General features: G+C 36.0%; 1 protein-coding gene across 1 annotated transcript in view; it reads left to right on the top strand.

Annotated features, from left to right (window-relative positions):
* LOC126253699 (dedicator of cytokinesis protein 1) overlaps window positions 1–24,222 on the top strand; it is a 443,179-nt gene that overhangs the window by 338,893 nt on the left and 80,064 nt on the right. The window contains exon 31 of the mRNA XM_049955225.1: window positions 171–278. Within this exon, the coding sequence (XP_049811182.1) occupies window positions 171–278 (108 nt within the window). The remainder of the gene's footprint in view (window positions 1–170; window positions 279–24,222) is intronic.

Below are 24,222 nucleotides of genomic sequence, written 5' to 3'. Positions count from 1 at the left end.
ACAGTTATCTCTGATGTTGTTACTATTAACTGTTATGTATTCTTACAAATTGTTTATACATTACTAATTATACTTTTTACTATCACTTCTTTCCTCTTTGTGTGTGTTAGTATTTGTCTTTGGTGTCAGCTTTGGTCTTTCTCTGTTTTGCATGTTGCTGCTCTCCTCAGGGGCAGTAGATCCCGTGTTTCCAGTTTAACCAGGTCACAAGTTGCCTCACTAAAAAGCTTCGCTACTTTCAACTTCTCAACTATGAATTCCACTAACACGTTGGGAAGGTAAGAATGACATCATCGGCACCACTGCGTCACCTTTCGTGGGCTGTGGCTACAGGCACACTAATAATCAAAACCTTACTTATTCCTGCACAAAAGTATTCCTCTGTTTAATTGTATATGAATTGGCAACTTTCATTTCACATACTGTTCTCAAGATACTAAACCACACACATGCAAGGTAGTCAATAATATTGTTTGTAAAGTATCTTTTTGTCTAACAAATCATTCTGTATCTAAGTGTTTTGTTGCAAAAGCACTGAAATTATGAGAGAGTACTGTTAATCACAGTTTTATGTAAAATTATTTAGTGTATCTGTTTCACATGTGTATGAGGCCTTACTGTGGTGGTACTGTTTCTCTGATACTAACTTGAGGTTTCTGTGGCTTTTATTGTAAGAAAGAGACAGCTGGTGAAGTAGTTATTTCTACAGAGAATGTGTAAATGTTTTTTTCTGTAATAACAGTTTAACATTTTATTTATTGTTAATATCTGGTAAAGGTTTAAACAACAATTATGAAGTTTGTACACTATTTAATGTTTGGTTTTGTGTAAAAAAAAATTGAATGAATTGGAGTAGTGTCCTCATAATTAATTTTAGTAATGCAGCATGTTATTGGTAGGTTGAATATATATCATATCATTCGAAGTAGACTACACTATGCTTCTTTCTTTGCTATATTCAAAGAAAATGGAGAAAAAAAGATTGTGCCATAACAGTATGTAATCTTACATAATTTACATTTTATTTTAAGAAGTAATCATCCTTGCAACAAGAACTATAATTAACATGAATGTTCACATTTCAGAAATACAAACTATAGATTGAATTTTCAATTTCTGAAAGAATTATGTTGGTATGATTTGATGTGGCATTTTTAAAAGTAACACAAATTGCCTATAACTTGATTTCATTAATAATAAGTGGCTTTTTCTTTTTTCTCCTCCTCTTCCTCTACTACTTTGAGAAAAAGAACAGTATTCAAGCAGTCAAACTGAAATGCCATGATACATTTACATTAAAAATTTCATAAAGCTAACTGCATATATTACTGGATAGCTGCTATTCGCTAGCAGAAATATAACCCTCAGTTATTGATAAAATGGGGTTCAACAAACTGAAGAAGTTTAAAATATGCATTTGCCACTAATTTATTTTGCTGTAGAATTGTAATAACACTGTATGTTGTGTTCATCAATAACTGTCCCATTAAACAAAATTTTTTCAGGAAAAATTTTGTAACTAACTATCCAAACACTATGTGTGTACATTTTCTGTAGCCCTCATAGTTACTGTGATTGGGAGGCAGGAAGTCTTTTCTCCACATTGGAAATCAATTGCTTCTGATAAGTGATTGGGGCTATAATTTGGCTGCAAAAAGTTCTGATATGTTGAACTAAATAAGTGATATAGAACTCTTTCACTTCTGTTGTAATGTAATGTGTAAAATAACCAATCATGATATCTAAGAATATGATGATTGAAAAAATATAAGTGATTGCACAGAACATCTCTGAAGCTTAGTAATGTTGGATGATTGAGCACTGAGGCCAAAGGGCTAAACAAAATGTGTATGCACTCCATTTTTATTAAAGTCTGTACCAGTTATGTAGCATGAAAAGACAGCAAATTTTGTTGTTGTTGTTATTGTTACTGTTATTTTTGAGGAATGATGTTTGTTAACATATCTTTTGGTCATCAGTAGGATAAAATTTATACTGACTATGTTTACTTTGTCAGAGTGTTAGTTTAAGTATTTTATTACTTTTCATAGTTGTAAATAGGTGGCTTGCCTTACTCAGTTTAATATTTCTCTAAAGTGGATGAATATAATGGCATTCAACAGATTTCATAACAGAGATTACAAAAAGAAAAGAAAGATGTACCAAACAATCATGATAGTTACTGTTTTAGACCAAATGAATTTTAACTCTTCATATAGTTGAAGTTATCAGTGATGAATAGAATATTAAAAAACACTCTTTGGTCAAATCAGAGGAGGACATTGCCATTAGAAAGGAGCAAGCACACTATCTTAATAACAAAAAAATTACTGCTTCAGAAAAAGAGTTGTTTATTGGAAAATAAAAGAAAGCAGTACATATTCTTGGGATTTTGCAGTCTTCACATCTGGCCTCATCTCTATTGATTTGTCAGCTTCATGGAATTGTATGTAGCCTGTTCTGTGTTTTCTGTCAGTTTTTTGCACCACAGATAGAAGAATTTAAATTATTAACTTGCATAATATGTGTATTTTATAAAGAGTGTAAGAAGGAAAAAGAAAACGTGGGACAGAATGGAGATTTACAAAGAATGATATAAACAAACATAGAAAGAGACTGATATGTGGAAAAAGTATTTTTTTCAGTGGTGTATGGTATGAAATACTGAACAAAAATACATCGAGAGAATTATTTGGAAGTAACGTGGTCGAGGAAATAGTATTTGTAAAATTCAAAATAGTGATAAACTATTCTCATCAGAGTAACTCCTTATGTAGTGGTAAATAAATTATAAGTCCTTCAATGATAGAAAAAGCAATAATCACACTGACATCTTCACGATGGTGACAGTAACATTAGTGGTTACCACACCCAATGACAACCAAAACTGTGCTAAAAGTCAACTGTCATTCAAGTAAAGAACTAAATTGTTACATTAATATCATGTGTTTTATAATATGTAGGCAACACAATCAGTTATGGAAGCTTCAGATAAGAAATACAAGAGTTAGTCATTAAGAAATGAAGAGGGGAACATTTAAAGTCTTGACTGTTCACTAACATTAGAAGCAATAATAATTCTTTTAAATATCAAATTGATGCCAATGAGGGAAATTGGAGAGAGGATGATAAGATACAGAACAAGAACATTTCAGGAAAATATTGTTGATCCTTTACATATGAAATGTAAAAGCAGAAGGATTTACAAGAGAGAAGCTGATGTCAGAGGGCTAATTACAACTTTCAGTTATTGTGGATTACTCAAAAATAAATAAATAAAAACTGAAGGAAGAAAAGGAAAATAAAAGAAAATTGAAATAAAATGGATGGCCAGAGTTTGATTGCACTGGAGATCAAGCTTCATGCTACTAATGTTATTAGGGACTTATCTGTTAAGCACACGAATGCATCAAGTCCTGCCTTATAAAAGGTACTAGGAAGTGAATAACTAATTTCTCTTCTTAAGCAACATTCTTGGGCCACCATAGTGTTGCCAGCTATTAACAAACTCCCATTTTCGCATTTAAAGATTGTTTTGTAAATGAGTGTTGCCCTCGGCCGCAGTATGGGTAGGATGATACTATAATTCAGCTTGTAACTCAGTTCACACTTAGATTTCCTAATGCCTGTTGCCCATGTTACTATAATTCAGCTTGTAACTCAGTTCGCACTTAGATTTCCTAATGCCTGTTGCCCATGTTACTACTTTTATAACGCTGGCAACAGCTTGGCTTTATATTCTTGTCAAACCATATGACATAACACAGAAGTCACCAGTATATCATCTTTCTTACGTACATGACTAACTACAGTGCCAAAGATAGCTGCCACCTGCTCACAAAGTGCATGCAGTTGCTCCATCAGTACCAGGACTTGTTCTGTCATTATTGAGGTTACTTGTGGTGGCATGCACATGACCTGTAAAATCATAAGCAGGGTAGTTTGCAGTATTCATTACAGGTTTCTTTGTATTCTGGCTAAGGACTGTAGCTGTAAGATACGGGGCATCCCTAAGTCCTGCTGTCATTTCATAAAAATCATAACTTGGAGACTATTAGAGATAGTGCATAATATTTTTTTGTTAAATGAGTGCATAATATTTTGTTGTTAAATGTTTAGCAGCTCTCAGAAGTGTGTGCTCCATTTGCCAGTCACAGAATGTCAAGGTGATATTCAAATTCTACCTATGCAGGGATCAGCATTACAGCATCAGTGGCTCTGATTGCTCCATTGACTCCTGCACGAGGGGTAACAGTGTCATTGACAGATGTTGTGTACACATGAGCCTTGATGTAACTCCCACAAAAAGAAGTGCAGTGGCATGACATTGGGAGTGCATGGGAGCCATGCAATGGGACCATCAGAACCCATCCACCTCTAAGGAAATGTGCCATTCAGTCCCAAAGGTCCAACTCTGATATGAGAGTGCACTATCATACTGAAAGATAATGGATGGCTGGGCCCCTTTATGGTTTTCTCTGAGAAGAAAAGTGGGCCTGTCAACCTGCATGCTTTCGGTCACACCAAATATTAAGCTTCAGGCTGTCACGGATGGGTTCATGTGTGCTGTGTGAGATTTTGTGTCACAAATCGTAATTTTGTGGCAATTCGCAGTGAAATGTGGAATGTTATGTTACCTGAAAATGGGCACTTTTTGAGGTAATCATTTTCAGCATCTATGGAGAGCAACACGCAAGATACAGATGCATACTGCAGAGAATGATCATGTGGGTGCAGTGCTTGGACCATTTGTAGTTTGTACGTAAAAAGGCATAACTGCATATGTAACATTATGGATAGTTGGTCTTGCTTTCTACAAATCACATGATGTGTGATGAATTAACTACTGGAAGCTGTGTTGAAATGCACCTTGTAGTCCATCAACACATGCGTGCGACACAGGAGGATGTCCACTCTGACAAAGGTCTTTGACAGTGACTGTCTCTCTTAAATTTTTGAACCACCTCTTTATGCTTGCTTCTACTGGTGGTGCCATCCCACACGGGCATCAATAACTTTGTTGTACCATTGCCACATATTTGGATGCTGCACCTTCTCCTGTTCAGTAGCCATGTTGATGAAATCAGTCAGTTCTGCAACAAAGAACAAAGGAAATAGGCTTTGAGAGCTGTTAAATGTTTCAAAACAAACCACAGTTTAGAAGTTTTTGAAATGATAGTGTGACTTACCACATAGTCGAATTAGTTCTGCTGCATGGTGTGTGTGTGTGTGTGTGTGTGTGTGTGTGTGTGTGTGTGTGGTACTATTATGTATGTTATACAATTTTACTTTTGTGCCTTTGTTTCCTTCAATGGGGAAACATATTTCATGTTGTTTGTTGGTAGGGCTTCTTCCCCAGGAGATAAGACTGTGAAATATTAAAAAGGCAAAACACAAACTTCTTTCAGAGTCCCTTATTGCCTCACTTTTGATGGAATGGGTTTGTGGTTGAATAGTTAGAGATTTCATCTTTCTTTAAATTTTTATAATCTTTAAATTCATATTTCATTTCTGCAACTGAAGTTGCCAATTTTGATGGTTCATATTTGAGATTCTGAGATTCACAAATCATATTTCACTATCGACTGCTACTATTAAAAGAGGATGGTTAAGTATTTGTGAGCTTGGAGCTTTTTAATTTGAGTGGCATTGACTTAAATATGTAAACAATTATTGTCACTAATATTGTAGTAGACATCAATTTTGGTCTTCATTTTGCACTCAAAATTTGGCTACCTCATGCATTTGTAACTGTTTCTTTACTACAAATTCTAAATATATGTTTCACTACGTGTCAGATAGAAAATACTGTGAAATTTCTCACAGTGTTTCAGTGATTCTCTCTCTTTTAGCTAGTCAGTCTTTTTTTTCCCCTGCATGATATGCTAGTATGTCAGCCTCATTGAATTTGAAGAAGTTGTTTGGAATGATCATGTGTTGTATGAAGCAGAGGAATTTGTGACCAGTTTGTTTCATACTTTTTTTCAGACTGAGTGTCAGTATGCCAAATGTAACATAGCCTATTTTAATACCTTATTCTATGCCAGAGGAATAGGAAACATTGTATAGTGTGCCTTCAAAACTATGACTGACATTTTGCAGACTGATTTGTGTAAAATAATCCAATTCTGTGGCCTTTGTAACTTTTAACAGAAACAAGCTGACATTTAGTTAGGACTCTCTCTATTTTTATATTCAGTGAATGTAAGAACATACGTATATATTTGTGTGTGTGTGTGTGTGTGTGTGTGTGTGTGTGTGATCTGTGGATTTCAAGTTTGTAATTCTGAGTGTAAGTGTAATTTGTTTGAGTCATAATTCACTAGCAGTGTCTTTCTTACTCCACATAATTTTGAACGGTGCTTCTGTAAAACATTTTTAATTGATTTGTTGTGCCAAATATTGTTTTGATACAATTTCTTTCATGAAGCAGTTTCATTCTGAACTAAAAATTAACTGAGTATTTTGAATTTATGATATGATAATTGTCAGTGTGTTGGGGTTGAGGGACAGGTTTTGATGTATGTTGACAGCTTGTAGTTCTAGTTTTTCAGATGATAGCTACGGTTATATTTTGCTCTTCGTATTACTTGTTAAACTGGTCTGCAGCACTTTTGTGAAATAATATTGCATTGTCTTCATCATCATCATAATTATAGTAGTATTAGTAGTAGTATTCAGTTACTTGTCATGGAAATAATACGTATTTTACACATTTTTTTACACAGATTATTAATTTACAGACAACCCTAGTATCACAGAAAGAGGTACTCAGTGGAAGTTTATGTTTATTCTGTTACGTTACCTTTTGTAGAAGATTAGTAACATCTATGTTACTTTTCTTTTTCTTTGGCCATTTATATGTATGTTGTTACACGAGGTCTGCATGGAAAAGCAAAATACTGCCTCCATCTGCACCTCTTCTATAAGTTCATTTTCCACTTGTCTTTGATCTGCATTTGTTGATTTTAAAATTTTGTGCAAGACTTCAAGTTGTTCAGTATACCACAGTTCTAATGGCATCTTTGTGTGTCTCCTGGGTTATTCTAGTCTGCTGAAATCCATTCATTTAGATTTGATGCTTTGGTGTGAATCAACAGCTGTATATACTCTAGTAACAATCATATCAAATGTAAACTCATTTCTCTTTGTGCCTGAAAGTAGCACGGAAACTTTTTTTTGTTAATTTGTGCTCGAGACAAGTTAGTTAGAAGAAATTTCGTACTAAATTTTGTTAATTCTGCAGGTGCACTATGTACATTACATTATGTAAAATACTTTTAAACAGAAGAGATTGTTGAAGTACTGAGCTGCTTCAAGAAATCACATTCTTTGATCACAAGTAATGTAAGTGAATAAAAATCATGACATATTGAGACTGTCTTTTGACCAAAAAGTAATTTTGGTTATGGACATTCACAGACATACCTGCCTATGTCTGCATCTATGGATTCCCACATCCATGCAGACCTTTAACCATTGTAAATTACATGAACATTTCTCTCTATTTTAATTGGTCGCTTGTATCCTACATTACTTTCATCGATTACATGAACGTGACAAGAATCTTTGTACGAGCCAGTAATGTTAAGCACTGTCTGCCTGTCACTCGTACCTGTAACATATAAGACTTTCTGAGTTAATGTTGTAGATTTGAAAATTATATTAATGAATTTGTGGAGATGAATTTCTTTAAAGTTAAACTGATTCTTCAAGTTTTTCTGTACTTGCTACAGCAATCTTCCCTGCTATTCAAAAATGTCCAGGGCAATGGCAATGTTGTAACTGTTTCATTTCATTATTGCTTTACGATTTCTTACTAAAAAGATACTGTGACAGGGTGACTTAACTGCTACAGCTACAAACTAACAAGTGTTAATCTGTATTTGTTTCGCTTCTTTTGGTGAGGGGAACGAGAGCGGGGAGGGGGGAGTACACCTAATGCTAAAAGCAATTTTTTAATTCTTCATGCTCAGAACCTATTTGTATCAAAACTAATGAGTAATGTATAACATAATGAAATGCAGATGTAAGAAACTTAGCTTCTTTGATATGTAATTTATGTGGGCATATAGTAGGAATCATTTTACAACTCTTTTTGTTTTGAAAAAAATTCCTACCACTCTCCTTTCCTAATAAGAAAATTTCTCCACCACTAGTCTTTAATTGACTGTTTCCTTAAGTGCATATTCTTGAATATCTTAAATTATCTCTCTGCAGATGTTATAATTTTGTTCTACAGTGCATATTGGATTCACTATTTTTCTAGCTGAAAACTTTTTTCCTTTCCCTACATTTCAGATAGCAAAACTTAAGAATCTGTTAACATTTCCTGTTTCATATTGTCATATAAGTATCATTCATCACAAGTTTTTCTATCCTTAAAGTGAAAGTAAACCATAGATTCAAAATGCTAATGTAAGTACTCAAAATTAGGAACACATAATGTAATAAAATAATGCTAATTAGCTATTCATCAAAATTGGATGACCTAAAACACAAGCGGCAGAAACTTATAAACACTGGATCATGGTTTTTGAACTATTGATTCCTTTATTGGAATAAAAAGGCCAGATAGGATAACAGAAAGACTTAAGGATAAAGAGGTCAAAATTGAACTTAGTAGTCAGTTTTAAGGTGTTACCAAACTACATGAAGTGGAACACAAGTATCAGGACTGTGACATGACATTTTCCATGTCTCTTACGTATCATTCTGACCTAATTATCTAAGTGACTTTTACCTCTCTCTAATCTTGGCATATTTTTGATCTTAACATTGTCATCTCTTCTGATTTGTCTTTTGTACTTAATTAAGGAACCATGAGAAAACTTAGGGTATGACAAATTTTCCTTTACCAGTCCCATTAGCCTTGCTACACTTAATAGTTCTGATTAACTGGTAGCAAAAGTTCTTGTTCTGTTTGTATCTAGTGGTTTGAAATGAAGCTTACTTCATCTTCCACAAATGTTAATGAGAAACTCATCTGAATTCACAACAGAATGTGAAATAATCATTACTTAGATATTTTATGAAGTGTCACGGATATACTGAAACGTGGACAAATCGAGTTATACTGCATTATGGTCAGTTCACACACAACCGTGATGTGACAGTACTGAGATCAATCTGTGCTTCTTTCTGCACAGTTAACAATATTCCATTACTATGCCATGGTAACAGTGTTGTTGCCGTCACCTTTATATGATAGTTGGCTTTCTTGTGGACAATATTTTTCTTTCATGACAATGCTACTTATGAAGTGTTTGAGATTTCATTTTGTAGTATGTTGTTTCATTTATCATCAGAAATGTGAATGATGAAAATCTTATTGAGCCAGTGTGTAGTATCCAAGGCTGTACAGTTTGTCCGATTCAAAATAGATGGGCATGAACTTTAAGAATTCTATCTGAAGCAAACTTGAAGTGGAAATAGAGACAAACTATATGAATCATGTTTGTTTTGTGTTACTACTTATTACTTTATTAAAAGTGACATTTTATGAAGCAAGGTTATTAACATTTTTAAAGTTTATCCATCTGTTTAACCCATTATATTTTAAACTTAAATTTCCTCATAGCTAGGTATTACCTTACCAGTGCAGATACTTAGCATCATAATTACAATATTCAATGAATATTTCTCTTACACAAAATGCAGGTGTAATAGATTCCTCCTTGAAAATATGAATTTTATATTTATGAACCCACTCCTAAAATTCATTTTTTGACCAAGGTAATTGTATGTATTTGTATTGTATTTCTTAATAAATTTTTGGAGAAATTTGCTGAATTTGCCAAAATTATGTGATCTGTATGTTCTGGAAAAGGTGAACCCACCTATTGTAAGGTCTAAATTTTTGTTTTAATATCAAAAGTATTTTTTGATGTCCTCCCGGCATGACTAAAATGTAGCTAAAGTGATCCTTATCATCATCTAAATTATCGCTTGGATAAAGTTGCACCATGCATCTTTTAAGAGGAAAAACCACCTCAGTTGCAATAATGTATTGAACAGAGCACCTATGTCTTGCAGAATAATTTTTTTCTGGAACATTCAGGTGTAAAATGAAGAACATTGCTTAATTTTGCATTGGACAGTCCCCCACCACACCCTGTGTCTTAATATGAGGTTAGCACTGATGGAATCAGAGAAGGTTGTGTCACTGTCTTATCACAGTTGTGTGTGAACCAACCTTTGATATCCGTATTGTGTACTGATCTTTGAGCAACATTCTTGCATTTTTTCAAAGTATATTCTTCTTCAACTGTTTTAATGGAGTAACAAAATTTCTTGTGTTTTTCTCAGACACCCAGTAACAGTGTAGGAGGTGTCGTTTTACTTGAGAAAACAGAAAATATAAATGTGGATTTTAGTGGTATAACATGCTTTGGACAAGTCTTTCTGAGCCTCTTGTCAAAAATTACAAACATCAGCACTTGCTCATCAATATTTCTGTGCGGTATTATATGCTTATTTTTTAATGTTTTCTTCAGAAACGTAACCCAGTGTAGACGTCAGTACAATGTATTTTTCAGGTATTGTTTCAAAGTACTGTAATAATTATTAATAGACATGTATTATAGAGATATTTGACGCCCAGAAAAGAGAAAATATTATTAAGCACATGAAACCTTTCTTTAGAGTGGTAATGGTAGTGGTCAAGTGTTTGAAAGCAGTAGCCATAAGAAGCTTTTGCGTAAACAGAGGACTTCAAAAGTATTGGTAAAGGGGAATAATTTTGAATTAACATGACTGTATTCCAGATTCAATAATTAAAAAACAGATTAAAAAATACAAGAATTTGGAAGTATATAAGTAGACCAATGAAGAAGTGTGAAAACAGTTATAAAATTTCAATGAATACCTCCTCTAAATAAACAGAGTACAGAGAAACCATTCTTGTTACAAATAGATTTGCGGTAATGAACAAGGAGAAAATACTGAACAAATTACATGTTTCAGTAGTCTCAAAACTTCGCTTTTCTTTTCACAAAAAAAAAATAAATAAATAAATAAAAGTGGGGGGGGGGGGGGGGGGGAGGGGCAGTGTTACTGCTGTTTTCTGCAGCTGAGGCTTAGGAAAAGGTTGAATCATAGTTCAGGTTATGAGGAAGGGAAATAATAGCCACATAAGAACATCATGTACTGCAAAGAAGTAGTAGAAATAAATATAAGGGACAAGGTATATCCTCCAAAGCTCTCATGTGCCATTTTGTGACTTTCCTTTGTTCATAGTTTCAAGTACCTTTGTTATTTTGGAATTGTGTATCTCCCTTACTGCTCAGCTGTGTATTTATAAAATTTCTGTAACCATTTCTTATGTTCCTTCTGCAATCCTGTTAGTTCTGTGGTATTCTTTAGAATTTTCTTTTTACCTAGTCCAGTATGTTTAATTTCCTTCCAGAAGTGGATTGCTAAGTTGAACAACTTAACAACACATTTTGAGAGATTCTTAAATGAAATTTTGAGACACATTAATCCATTTATTCAGTCACAAGATTAGCTATAATGTTATTATGAGCAAATATATTTCCTGTTTTTTTTTTTTAAACGTTGTGTATGAAAGATTTGGAAAGTAAGATTATTGTAACAGACATCAGGTGTCTCTGAATGATATAAGCTAGGGGGTTTCATGAAAAACTATTCTGTCAGAGATGCCAAGTTTTATCTATATGAAATCTGTAATATATTAAAAATATAGAATTTTGAGTTTCCAGTTTTATTCTACTTGCAAGATCTGCTTCAGATTATTAATTTTCAGACTGTTGTGTACCTGACTAACAGTGTGTGGGTAGTTTTACTGATGAATGTTGTGAGGATCTGGTGTTGGTATTTGATTTCTTGCTCTTTCCGTATTTTAATATGCTGGAAACAAAACTTATTTAGAATGAGCTATTGTTGCAGCTACTATACTAACTCACCTGAATGAAGAAATTTTCATTAGAAAATGACATATTTTATTTAGACTGGAAGTGTTTTAAAATGAAAAATGTATGTGGTATGGTGTATAACTGGATGCATGCAAGTTCAAGTTAGCAATTGAACACAGAAAAACATGTACTGTGAAAATATTGGAATTATGTATTTTATTGAAATTTGGTGCTCAAAGGACAAATTTTGTACCTTTTATATACACTGAGAACTAAATAAACATATCCTTATAAGAAACAAACCCTCTTTCTTTTTTTCATTTCAGAACCTGACTTTACAAGGTTTAAAGGCAAATAGCAATTGCAGTAAAAAAAAAAAAAAGAGATACAGAGCATAACCATATGAGTAGCATTTTGTTTAACAAATTTACTCTTTTTAATGTATCTTCAAAAGTTGGTGAAATGGTCATTTGAGTAGTGCAGTACATCTTTTTAACAAGTTATATACAAAAAATAGCATCTTTAATAAGTAAATTGTTACTAACAAGGGGATGGATGATGTCAATGTTTTCCCTTTTTTATCACCACAGTGCTTTACTGTGTATTAACCTATTGGAGGTGGTGTGCTCTTCTCTTACTCAGATCTTGGAACTGACTTATCCAGAAATGTACAATGGGACATAACTTTTAACTATGACTTCAAACCCATCTACTTCATCAGTAAATCTGAAACATTGTCAGTCAAGCAAGACATTAAACTAGTTTTTCAAATAATGCTGTACTGTGCATGAGTGGAGAGGAGGGGGGAGGGGGGGGGGAAGAAGCACATGCGCAAGTGGGTGTGGGTGAAGGGGGTGCGGGGGGGGGGAGGGGTCGTGTCTTGTTTGTTGTTTGAAATATTGCCTAGTTAATCATTTTCATTTTTGTATAAATTTTTTAGGGAGTGTGGTGGAGAATAAGATACCAGTAAGATAAATAAAGTAGACCTTTATCAATTAAGAGAACCACATATCCATATACACTTAGTAACATTGGTTGTTAGTGGAAAAAAAATCCTTCATTTGGTTCTAAATTTTACAAAGGTGTTCAGTGCATGTGCTTCTCTCTCCCTCTCCCCCTTCCCCTCCTCCTCACCCTACGCGCACAGTGCGTGGGTGACAAAACTAATGTGTGCCAGTAGTTTCAGTTACCAAAGATCCATGATGTTACCATTTTTTGATTTATAATAATGTTTTGATTCCAACGTTTGACTGTAAGGTCAGAGATGAACTTTCACATGTAGAGAAAAGAGTATGAATGGTTGGAAAAAGGCACACTCACAAGAACATAGCTGAATAGCAAACAAGTCACAGGCTCACATATTTTATTAAAATTTTGAGGAAACTGTCACTCATTTAAAAGAATAAATTGTGCAAATAACTGTTTTAGCCATATCCTCATTATTCTCAGTTAATGGTGATATGAAAAAAACTCAAAGTTGAACTATAGTAGAACATCGACTGTAAGGGTAGAGGAAGACAGGAATTGGCTCATTAAAACAGTCATTGATTGAAAATAATTTTCAAACAAATAAACCAAGTGTGATGACAAATGAGATTATGCTAATATTGTTAAACTGAAATAATTTGTATGACAGTGTTTATGAAAAGTTAGTGGTATACTAATGCAGCAGTTTTGATTTAGGAATATGAATATCTGGTTGGGGGATATGTACCAGCTACATAAGTGTACACCAAATTCTTACTTGCACAATCATTCATATGCCATCAATATGTGCATTTCCTTGTGGTCACACCACCATTGGATACTGCTGTACACTGAAATAACAAAATCAGCACAGAATAGTTAAATAAAAATTAAAAACAGAAAGAGAAATGTTAACCTAAATAAACATAGAAACATACATCTTCTTGAAAGGTCTCCATCTAGTGGACACGGTTCCTTTCTTCTGGGACTTTCATCACACTGAGGCAGTTAACAGCTGTGTTCCATGCATGCTGGACTTGTTGACATTATACTTTTGTCAAGAATGTATTTCCATTAACTTTTCTCTTTCTTTAGTTAAAATTTCTATTTGAGTACTTTGTGCTGATCATTGTTGTTTCAGTATACCACCAATTCTGTTGTTGGTGAATGTAGTGAAACAAAGTGAAGTATTTATTTTTATGTAATAAGTATTGGAAATAATGATTACTGATCTATACTGAGATTTAATGTCTCATGTCCTTAAAGGTATTTTGGTTACGTAGTTCAATAATGACCCAGAATTTTAAGAAGTGTAAAATGACAAGTGCACCCTCCAGAAAATAGAAAAAAGAGCCTTTTTACCCACAGCAGAGTCATGAAATTCTGGAATTAGTAGTTCCGTCTTTGGTTGTTGTAAATTTAGAGAAAGATTTAGACAGTCTGAACTAGAGTTTTGAAGACAGCAGGGATCAAATATGGGGACTGAAAGGTCATTTACAGTTTGTACAGAAACCAGACTGCAGTTATAAGAGATCAAGGGTATGAGAGGGAAACAGTGGTCAAGAAGGAAGTGAGAGAAATTTGTAGCCTGTCACCTTGTTAGTCAATCTGTAAATTGAACAAACAGTGAAGTAAACCAGGGAGAAACTTGGAAATAGAATAAAAGCGAAAAATTTATGGCTCACCGATGGCATTGTGATTCAGTCAGAGGTGGCTAAGGACTTAGAAGAGCAGTTGAATGGATGGATAATATCTTGAAAAGATGAACATAAATAAAAGCAAAACAGTGGTAATGGAATGTAGCCAAAACGAGTAAGGTGATGCCAAGGGAATTAGATCAGTAAAGCCACACTAAAAGTAGTAGAAGAGTTTTACTATTTTGACAGCAAAATAACTGATACTAGTCAAAATAGAGAAGACTTAAAATTTAGACTGGCTATTTCAAGAAAAGAATTTATGAAGAAGAGAAATTTGTTAATATTTTATATATACTTAGGTGTTAGGAAGTCTTTTCCTAAGGTATTTTTCTGGATGTAGCCTTTTACAGAAGTGTAATGTGCACAATAGGCAAATCAGACAACAGGAAAATAAAAGTTTTTAATCTGTTGTACTACAAAAGAATGCTGAAGATTAGATGAGTAGATTGCATAACAAATGAAGGGGTACTGGATCCAACTGGGAGAAAACAATCTTGAGGCATCAAGGAATTGTCATTTTGGTAGTAGATGAAAGTGTGGGGTATTAGATATGTTAAATGCAGTTAGCAGGTTTAATTGGATGTAGGCTGCAGTAGTTATGCAGAGAAGAAGTGGTTTGCACACCATGGAGAGCTGCAACAGTCCGGTCCTCAGATTGAAGAACACAACTACAGGTATACTATATTGAAGGAAAGAAACGTGGCAAGGCCAATATTTTATTAGTATGACACAGGTGGTATTTGAAAGCACACCAGTTAATAATGCAATGTGAAGGAAAAGGCAGTAGACTCATAGGAGAAAGTGAATAGGAAATGAGCATAATGGTAATGAAAGAAATGTAATGTAGAATGTATTTCCAGAATGAATCTTTTTCACTCTTCAGCAATGTGTGCACTTTCTATATATTTTTTGAAGCTTAAAACTGTATGTGAGAATGGGACTCATACACAGGACCATGCCTTTTGCAGGCAATATTCTTACTGATGGAGCTATCCAGGCACAGATCATGGACTGCTTTCATACAGTTAGAAATTGACATGGAGTATGAAGAAGGTTAGTAAATTAAAAAGAAAGAAAAATCAGTGCATGAAATGTTTGAGAAATGGTGGGGGTGGGAGGGAGGGTGGGGGGGACTTCATGGTAAAAATCAATTAAAAGTTTCAGTGCCCATTGTTGTGATTATGTCATGTAGGACACATGTGCTGGAAATGCACAACTGGAATTTATTCTTCATCACTTGGTTGGCTTATGTCATTCTTAGTCTGTTTTCTACTTTCTTATCAGTTTTCCACTGTTCGTGTCTTTGATCCTTTTCATATTGCTACACTCTTCTTTTAATATCTGTATTTTCCTGTGTCCACATTCTCTCTATACAAACATCTCTCTTCTTCCTAAGTCAAATTCATTCACCAGTAATGTTCCTCATATTGTAATTTAACAACGAAAATAATCAATTTTTGACAGTATAATGTCAGTAGATAGATAAAAAAATGTATTCACTAAGCAGCGGCAGGAGAACACACACTTTTAAAAAAATGTTTTATTTATGCAAGTTTTTGGAGCCAGTGCCTCCTTCTCTTGGCAGAATGGTCGAAGTGGAAAGAAGAAGGGTGAAGGAAAAGGGTCGGAGCGGTTTAGGAAAAGGGGTAGAGTTCGGAAAAGTTGCCCAGAATCCCAGGTCATGAGAGACTTCTGTATGGGACGAGAAGGAAAGACTAATTGTTGGGGTGTCCCCAACAATCAGTCTTTCCTTCTCATCCCATCCAGTTAGTCCCCCATGATATATATATATATATGCTTGTGTCTGTATGTGTGGATGGAAATGTGTGTGTGTGCGAGTGTATACCTGTCCTTTTTTCCCCCTAAGGTAAGTCTTTCCGCTCCCGGGATTGGAATGACTCCTTACCCTCTCCCTTAAAACCCACATCCTTTCGTCTTTCCCTCTCCTTCCCTCTTTCCTGAGGAGGCAACAGTTCAACAGTATGTTGCGAAAGCTTGAATTTTGTGTGTATATTTGTGTTTGTTTGTGTGTCTATCGACCTGCCAGCGCTTTTGTTTGGTAAGTCTCATCATCTTTCTTTTTAGATATATATTTTTTCCACGTGGAATGTTTCCCTCTGTTATATATATATATATATATATATATATATATATATATATATATATATAAACAAAGATGATGTGACTTACCAAATGAAAGTCCTGGCAGGTCGACAGACACACAAACATACACACAAAATTCAAGCTTTCGCAACATACTGTTGAACTGTTGCCTCCTCAGGAAAGAGGGAAGGAGAGGGAAAGACGAAAGGATGTGGGTTTTAAGGGAGAGGGTAAGGAGTCATTCCAATCCCGGGAGCGGAAAGACTTACCTTAGGGGGAAAAAAGGACGGGTATACACTCGCACACACACACATATCCATCCACATATATACAGACACAAGCAGACACATTTAAAGACAAAGAGTTTGGGCAGAGATGTCTTTGTCTTTAAATGTGTCTGCTTGTGTCTGTATATATGTGGATGGATATGTGTGTGTGTGCGAGTGTATACCCGTCCTTTTTCCCCCTAAGGTAAGTCTTTCCGCTCCCGGGATTGGAATGACTCCTTACCCTCTCCCTTAAAACCCACATCCTTTCGTCTTTCCCTCTCCTTCCCTCTTTCCTGATGAGGCAACAGTTTGTTGCGAAAGCTTGAATTTTGTGTGTGTGTTTGTGTTTGTTTGTGTGTCTATCGACCTGCCAGCACTTTCGTTCGGTAAGTCACATTATCTTTGTTTTTAGATATATTTTTCCCATGTGGAATGTTTCCCTCTATTATATTGATATTATTTAATTGGATAGATAAAAAATCTACTCACCAAGCAGCAGCAGAACACACACATGAAAGACTGTTGTGTCTGGCAAGCTTTTGGAGCCAATGCCTCCTTCAGGCAGAAAGGTTGAAGGGGAAGGAAGAAGGGTGAGGAAAAGGACTGGAGAGGTCTAGGAAAAGGGGTAGAATTTGGGAAAGTCACACAGAACTGTGGGTCAGGGGGACTTATCATACAGGATGAGAAGGAAACACTGATTGCTGGGACTGCATCGGACATGATTTGAAAACCTAAGAGCTTAAAGGTGCAAGACAGAATAATATGCAAGACAGAGATTACTGCTTAAACATTATACATTAGTTAATAAGAGTGAACAGCTAAGTGCATTGTACGTAACAGACATGGGAGGGGGGGGGGGGTGAAAAATAAACGGGAAATACAATGAAAGATATATAAAAATATAATGGAGTGAAGAAAATACTAGTTACTGTGAAGAAATGCTGAGATGGAAGAAATTAATGTAAATTAAGGTCAGGTGGGTGGCAAGAACCAAGGACATGTTGTAGCGCAAGTTCCCACCTGCGGAGTTCTGAGAAACTGGTGTCTGACGGAAGAATCCAGATGGTGCATGCAGTTAAACAGGCACCGAGGTCACAAATGTCATGTTGTAGAGCATGCTCTGCAACAAGATATTGCAAGTTGTCAGTATACACCCTCTGCCTATGCCCATTCATCCTAATTGATAATTTGGTGGTACTCATGCCGATGTAGAAGGCTGAACAGTGTTTACATAATAGCTGATATGTGACAAGTGTCATTTCGCAGGTGGCTCTCCCTTTGATAGTATATGTTTTGCCAGTTACAGGGCTATTGTAGGTGGTGGCAGGAGGGTGCATAGGGCAAGTCTTTCAGTGTGGACGGTCACAGGGGTTGGGCCATAGGGCAGGGTGATGGGTGCAGAAGGAGCATAGGTCCCGACAAGAATATTGTGGAGATTGGGAGGGCAATGGATAGCTACTCCAGGTGTCGTGGGCAAAATTTCAGACAAATTGGATCTCATTTCAGGGCATGATTTTAGGAAGTAATGGCCCTGTCGAAGTAGCTGGTTAACACATTCCAGACGAGGATAATACTGAGTCACTAACGGTGTGCTTCGTAGCTATTATGTGGAGGAATCAGCAGTACCATGATTGGATGTGATGGCCTGGGAAATCTGCTTTTTAACTAGGCTGGTGGGGTAATTACGTGCAGTGAAGGCTGAGGCGAGAATGGTGGTGTATTGCTGTAAAGAGTGTGCATTCGAACAAATACATTTGCCTCGGATGCCGAGGCTGTATGTGAGGGAACGTTTGACATCGTAGTGTAATTTGTTTATCGTTCCAGCTCTCCCATCATCTTTGTATTTTATAACTGCACTGCTCTATTCATTCTTTTACTTTATCTTATCATATTGCACTTTCCTTTGACTTGTTGCATGTTCTTAAATCCCTTGTGTCAGTTTTCAGTGCATTTGACTTAGTGGACAATCCAATTTGTTTCGTTGCTGGCATCTTTTGCGTTATTGGAGATTGTTTACATTTTGCTATATATTTTCAGCATGGAGGGGAAAAAAGAAATCTGTTAAGAGAGTAAATTTTTTTTAAATATGTAGAATCATTTTTGACCTGTTGTGACTGCATGATAAACTGTTTGTAATTTACAAATGAGCGATGGCGTTCTGAAAGAACTGAAACTTTGAAACATCTCTCTCTCTCTCTCTCTCTCTCTCTCTCTCTCTCCCCCCCCCCCCCCCCCACCCCCTCTCTCTCCCTACACACACACACACACACACACACACACACACACATTACCACAGACTCTTGGCTGTTAAAGGAGTTCGGCTTCAACAGCCAGAGACTGTGTGTGTGTGTGTGTGTGTGTGTGTGTGTGTGTGTGTGTGTGTGTGTGTGTGTGTGTTTTCAATGAAGGCTGTGTTGGCCAAAGCTCACTTTCTGACAGCCTTTTTGTTGTGCCTATCTGCAAGTCCACACCTCTTCTGTATCTGTATGGTGAATAGCAACTAACCTTTTCATAAAATTGTTACATTTCATCATTCATTTTCCATTGTTTGATAAAATTCTTGAATTCTTTTATCTCCAATTAGTACCTTTTCTGTAGTTACTTGATGTACTTATCTAATCCTCAGCTGTCTTCTCTAACCCGACATTTCAAAATCTTATACTCTCTCTGTTTCCGAACTGTTTATTGTCCACATTTCCTTCTATGGATGCTACTTTGCAGACAAATACATTCAGAAGAAGCTTCTTAACATTTAAATTTATACTTGATGGTACATATTTACAATGGAGAAAAGAACAGCAAGTTGTCATGAAAGCCATCATTTTATTACAGCAAACCTACATTTCAACTATTACACAGTCATCTTCAATATGTATAACAGCAGGTGACCTTAATCCAAAGCTATACTTTGGACTAATACCACCTATTGTTATATGTGCTGAAGATGACTATGTAATAGTTGAAATCTAGATCTACTGTAATAAAATGACAGATTTGTGATGGATTGCTGTCCTTGCTCCATTGTCTATATTCAATTATGGCTGCACGCAGCCAGATCATATTTATTCCAATTTAGATAATGTATTTTTACTTATTTAGAAAATCTGTTTTTAATATTGTAACTCTGCATTTTATATCCTCTTTACTTCTGCCATCATCAGTTATTTTGTTTCCAAAATACTAAAACTCTTTATTGCTCTTAAAGTCTCACTATCTAACATTATTAGTTCAGAATGGCATTAATTAATATGACATTATTTCATTATTTGTGTTTTACTTCCATTGAAGTTTCTCTTATACCCACTTTCAAGACAGAATCTGTTTTGTTTTGCTGCTCTTCGAAGTCCCTTGCTGTCTCTGGCAGAATTACTATGTCATCTAGAAACCTCAAAGTTTTCATTTCTTCTCCCTGAACTTCGAGTTTCTATCCAAATGTCTCCTCGGTTTCCTTTACTATTTGCTTGAGGTACAGGTTGACTAACATGAGGGATTGACTACAACCCTCTGTCACTTCTTTCTCAACTACTGTCTCCCTTTCATTGCCAGACTCTTATAACTGCAATCTGGCTTCTGTACACATTGAAGATAATCATTCACTCCTTGTATTTAATCCACTCAGCCTCTAGAATTTCAAAGTGTGTTTTCCAGTCCACTTAGTCAAAAGCTTATTGCTAAATCTGCAAATGCTCTAAATGTAAGTTTTCCTTTTTTGGCCTTTTCCTAAGAGAAGATGCAGGGTGGGTCAGCATTGCCTCGCATATTCCTATGGTTTTGCTGGAATGTAAACTAATCTTCCAATGGGTCAGCTTCTACCAATTAACCATTCTCCCGAAAATAATTTGTATTAGTATTGAAACTTGCTGGCAGACATACATTCTGGAAACATACCCCAGGCTGTGGCTAAGCCATGTCTCCACAATATCCTTTCTTTCAGGAGTGCTAGTTCTGCAGGGTTCGCAGGGGAGCTTCTGTAAAGTTTGGAAGGTAGGAGATGAGATACTGGCAGAAGTGAAGCTGTGAGGACGGGGCGTGAGTCATGCTTGGGTAGCTCAGTTGGTAGAGCACTTGCCCGCGAAAGGCAAAGGTTCCGAGTTCGAGTCTCGGTCTGGCACACAGTTTTAATCTGCCAGAAAGTTTCATATCAGTGCACACTCCGCTGCAGAGTGAAAATTTCATTCTGTATTAGTATTTTTCAACCAGGACTATAATACTGATAGTTAGGTAATATTCGCACCTGATGGTATTTCACTTATCTCTTATATCTTGCATATCAGGTAGGATCGTTTTGTCATGGTTGTTTCTCCCAAAGTTGTTAACAATTCTGTAGTCTGTTATGAGTGCTTCGTTTTCGCTTAAATCTTTCGGTGTGCTTTCAAATTCTTCTCATAGAGTTGCATTCCCCCCTCTCATCTTCAGCCACTCCTTCCCTTTCCCTAGTAATGTCTAAAAGCTTTTTTCTTATACATGGCCATTCCATATACAGGGTGTTACAAAAAGGTATGGCCAAACTTTCAGGAAACATTCCTCACACACAAATAAAGAAAAGATATTATGTGGACATGTGTCCGGAAACACTTAATTTCCATGTTGGCTCTGATAATGTGTTTACTGTGTTGCTTATAGCAGTTCAAAGGCATTCCTGTTTTCTTATTCCTGATTAGACCTACCCCTGCATTAGCTGCATATGATTTTTGTATTGATAACCCTTACTGAACAGACCAAAAATCAGGTACTTCCTGCCACCACACTTTTCTGTTCTCACTGTATTTCACTTCAGTCTATCCATTTCATCCTCTTCTTCTTCTTGTTTGGACCATGCTTGTTCAACTGTTGGGCTTTGATCTTTGCCCAGTACTGTCGCATCCTCTGCTGATGTGACTCCTTCCTTTCTTCTATCCAGGGTGTACCTTTACTTCGGGGCTTTGCCTGAAATCCTTGGACCTCCTTCAGGGTATGTCTCACAGACTGTCTGTTCTGGAGATTAGTTATTCCCAATTCTTTAATGTCCCTTTCAGTCTCTATCAGCCAAGTGGTGCAAACCTTCTTGTTTTGCCAGAAGGTGAACAGACAGTTGGTCAGTCTGTTTGGAGGCAATTTTGCAATATGGCTATAGAAAGCTACCCTTCTTTTTCTTGCACAGTCAGAGAGCCTCTCGATATGTTTGTAGACCTCAGAGTTATGTCATCTTCTGAATTCCCCATCATCTTCTACCAGGCCTAGGATCTTCCTGAGGATTCTCCTCTGTTTGACATGCAATTTCTCTATCCATTTCACTTTTCATATTCTCTATAGCCCAGTAGAATTAGTATTCAAATTGGAAATAATTGATACAAAAGGTTTTATTGTTTTAATGGCTTCGTTTGTGTCCCAGTATGAGTATCCTAGGTCTTCCCCCTCAGTGGAGTTGTGGAAAAGTGGTGGGGGTAAAAATGTACCCAAAGAGGGGGTATTTTTTCGGTTTTGTGATTATATCTCGTAAATGACTAACAATATCAAAAACATAGTCCAGTTAAAAATTGTAGGGCATGAAATTCTGCATTGAATGAGACCATCCACATTTTTTTGAATTACCCATTTCCATGCCTGTGCTCTTTGAAATTGGACCAATTTTACATGTTCATGAAAAATTTTCATTCTAACCTCTGTTTTTTGGCAATATTGTTGAAACTAACCCACCTATCAATAATGTCGTTCATAAAAAAGATATGAAGAGATAAATTTTGCATTCGATGAAACCAAAAGTGAATTTATTGAACCACCCATTTGTGTACAGCTCCTCATTAAAGTTGGACCATTTCTCATCATCAATGAAGACAATTTCAAATGTAGTTCTTCAGTAATCTTATGTACTCTCTTTTAAATACAGAACTGTAGCAACCCATTGTCTTGTACTTATTTTATATAGTAATAGAATAAAATATTAAAATTTTGTAAAATTTGAAAAATAATATTAAAAAAGTTTTTCATATATCGAGGGTTAAGAACTGAGACCTTGTGTCTGACAGATGTCAGAAAAAGTCCTGGCTCAAAAAAACTTGTAAGTGAAAAAAAAATATGTTACAACAAAATGGTGCAAAAACGACACTGCACAACCTGAGAGTAATACATGATTATTCTCTAAATAAAAAAATCAAAACAATCAAAATTTTTATTAAAAGTTACATTTTTTAGCTCCCCTGTAAAATTTGTTTTTTGTCAGATACGTGGTCTCCATTCATAACCCTCAATATAATATAGTGATACCCATTCAACTGATATGAAGGAGGCAAGAAGAGAGAGACACTCCTTGAAGTTAAGTAGTGGTTATTATATTTCGTAATTACAGAATTTTACATAAATGTATGAGATGAAAAGGACAAAAGTAGGTATGTACACAGATTTCACATACGTCAACATTTGACCAATTTTGTTGAATGTCATTGTATCACTCGGCTCCTCAAAGTCTGTTATTTCCAAGTCCGACGCCCTGTCGCTCGGCTCCTCAAAGTCGGTAATTTTAGTCACCTCATATATACAGTCCAGGTCTTCGTCAACATCTGGTTCATCAGTTTCCTCTGGTTGGAGGGAGTTAGTGCATGAATTCCCCTTGCAGTTGACACAAATTAATGAGCTCTTAATACCAGTCTTCTGACACCTACAACTACCTGCACAGCCCTTGTTGCATTTGCAGGAAATTGTTGAGAGAAGAGACTGTGGAGCTGGTATTTTGGAGGTAGGAATGGGGCCATGACCAAACTCTGAAGCCTGCCATCCCCAGAGGAGTGGATCCATCTGGTGTCCTATCCACATTTGTACTTGTAAGTAGGTCCTCAAGCAATGCTGGCGAGTTGGTAGGGATGCTAGGGTGAATCTGGATTTCACATTCGCTTTGGAAAACAAGTCGAATCGCAATTTGTCTAAAGTGTCTCCTGCCGTACCTCCGTAGAGGGTTGTTAAAAATCGGAGGCCAGCTTTGACAATAGCTTCAACTTGAGTGTCAGGCTCTAAGAAAGGTTTGATATCTTCCAGAAGACATTTATTTTTGACCAGTAGATTGACCACCTTCTACTTGCCCTGGCCGAAGAGTGCTCAAGTTGTGTCACATCCACTTATGATGTGGAGAAATATGAGTGACCTTCTGATGTTGTTTGCCAGTTTGAAACTGCCGGAACGAAATACTTTTGATGAGGTCTTTCCTCTTCCAGGTTTCAAGAAATATATATTTGCTGATGGTGTGGCTAGGGCATTGAGCATGATGAGAAGGTCTGTATCCTCACCAACAACCACAACCTTCTCATGTTCCTGTGATACCTCAAGCTCTCTGGCAACAATTAG

The sequence above is a fragment of the Schistocerca nitens genome, chromosome 4 (genome assembly GCF_023898315.1).
Source record: "Schistocerca nitens isolate TAMUIC-IGC-003100 chromosome 4, iqSchNite1.1, whole genome shotgun sequence".
NCBI classification, from domain to species: domain Eukaryota; kingdom Metazoa; phylum Arthropoda; class Insecta; order Orthoptera; family Acrididae; genus Schistocerca; species Schistocerca nitens.
Note: the sequence above shows the minus strand (reverse complement) of the source record. Positions and strands in the feature narration are given on the sequence as shown.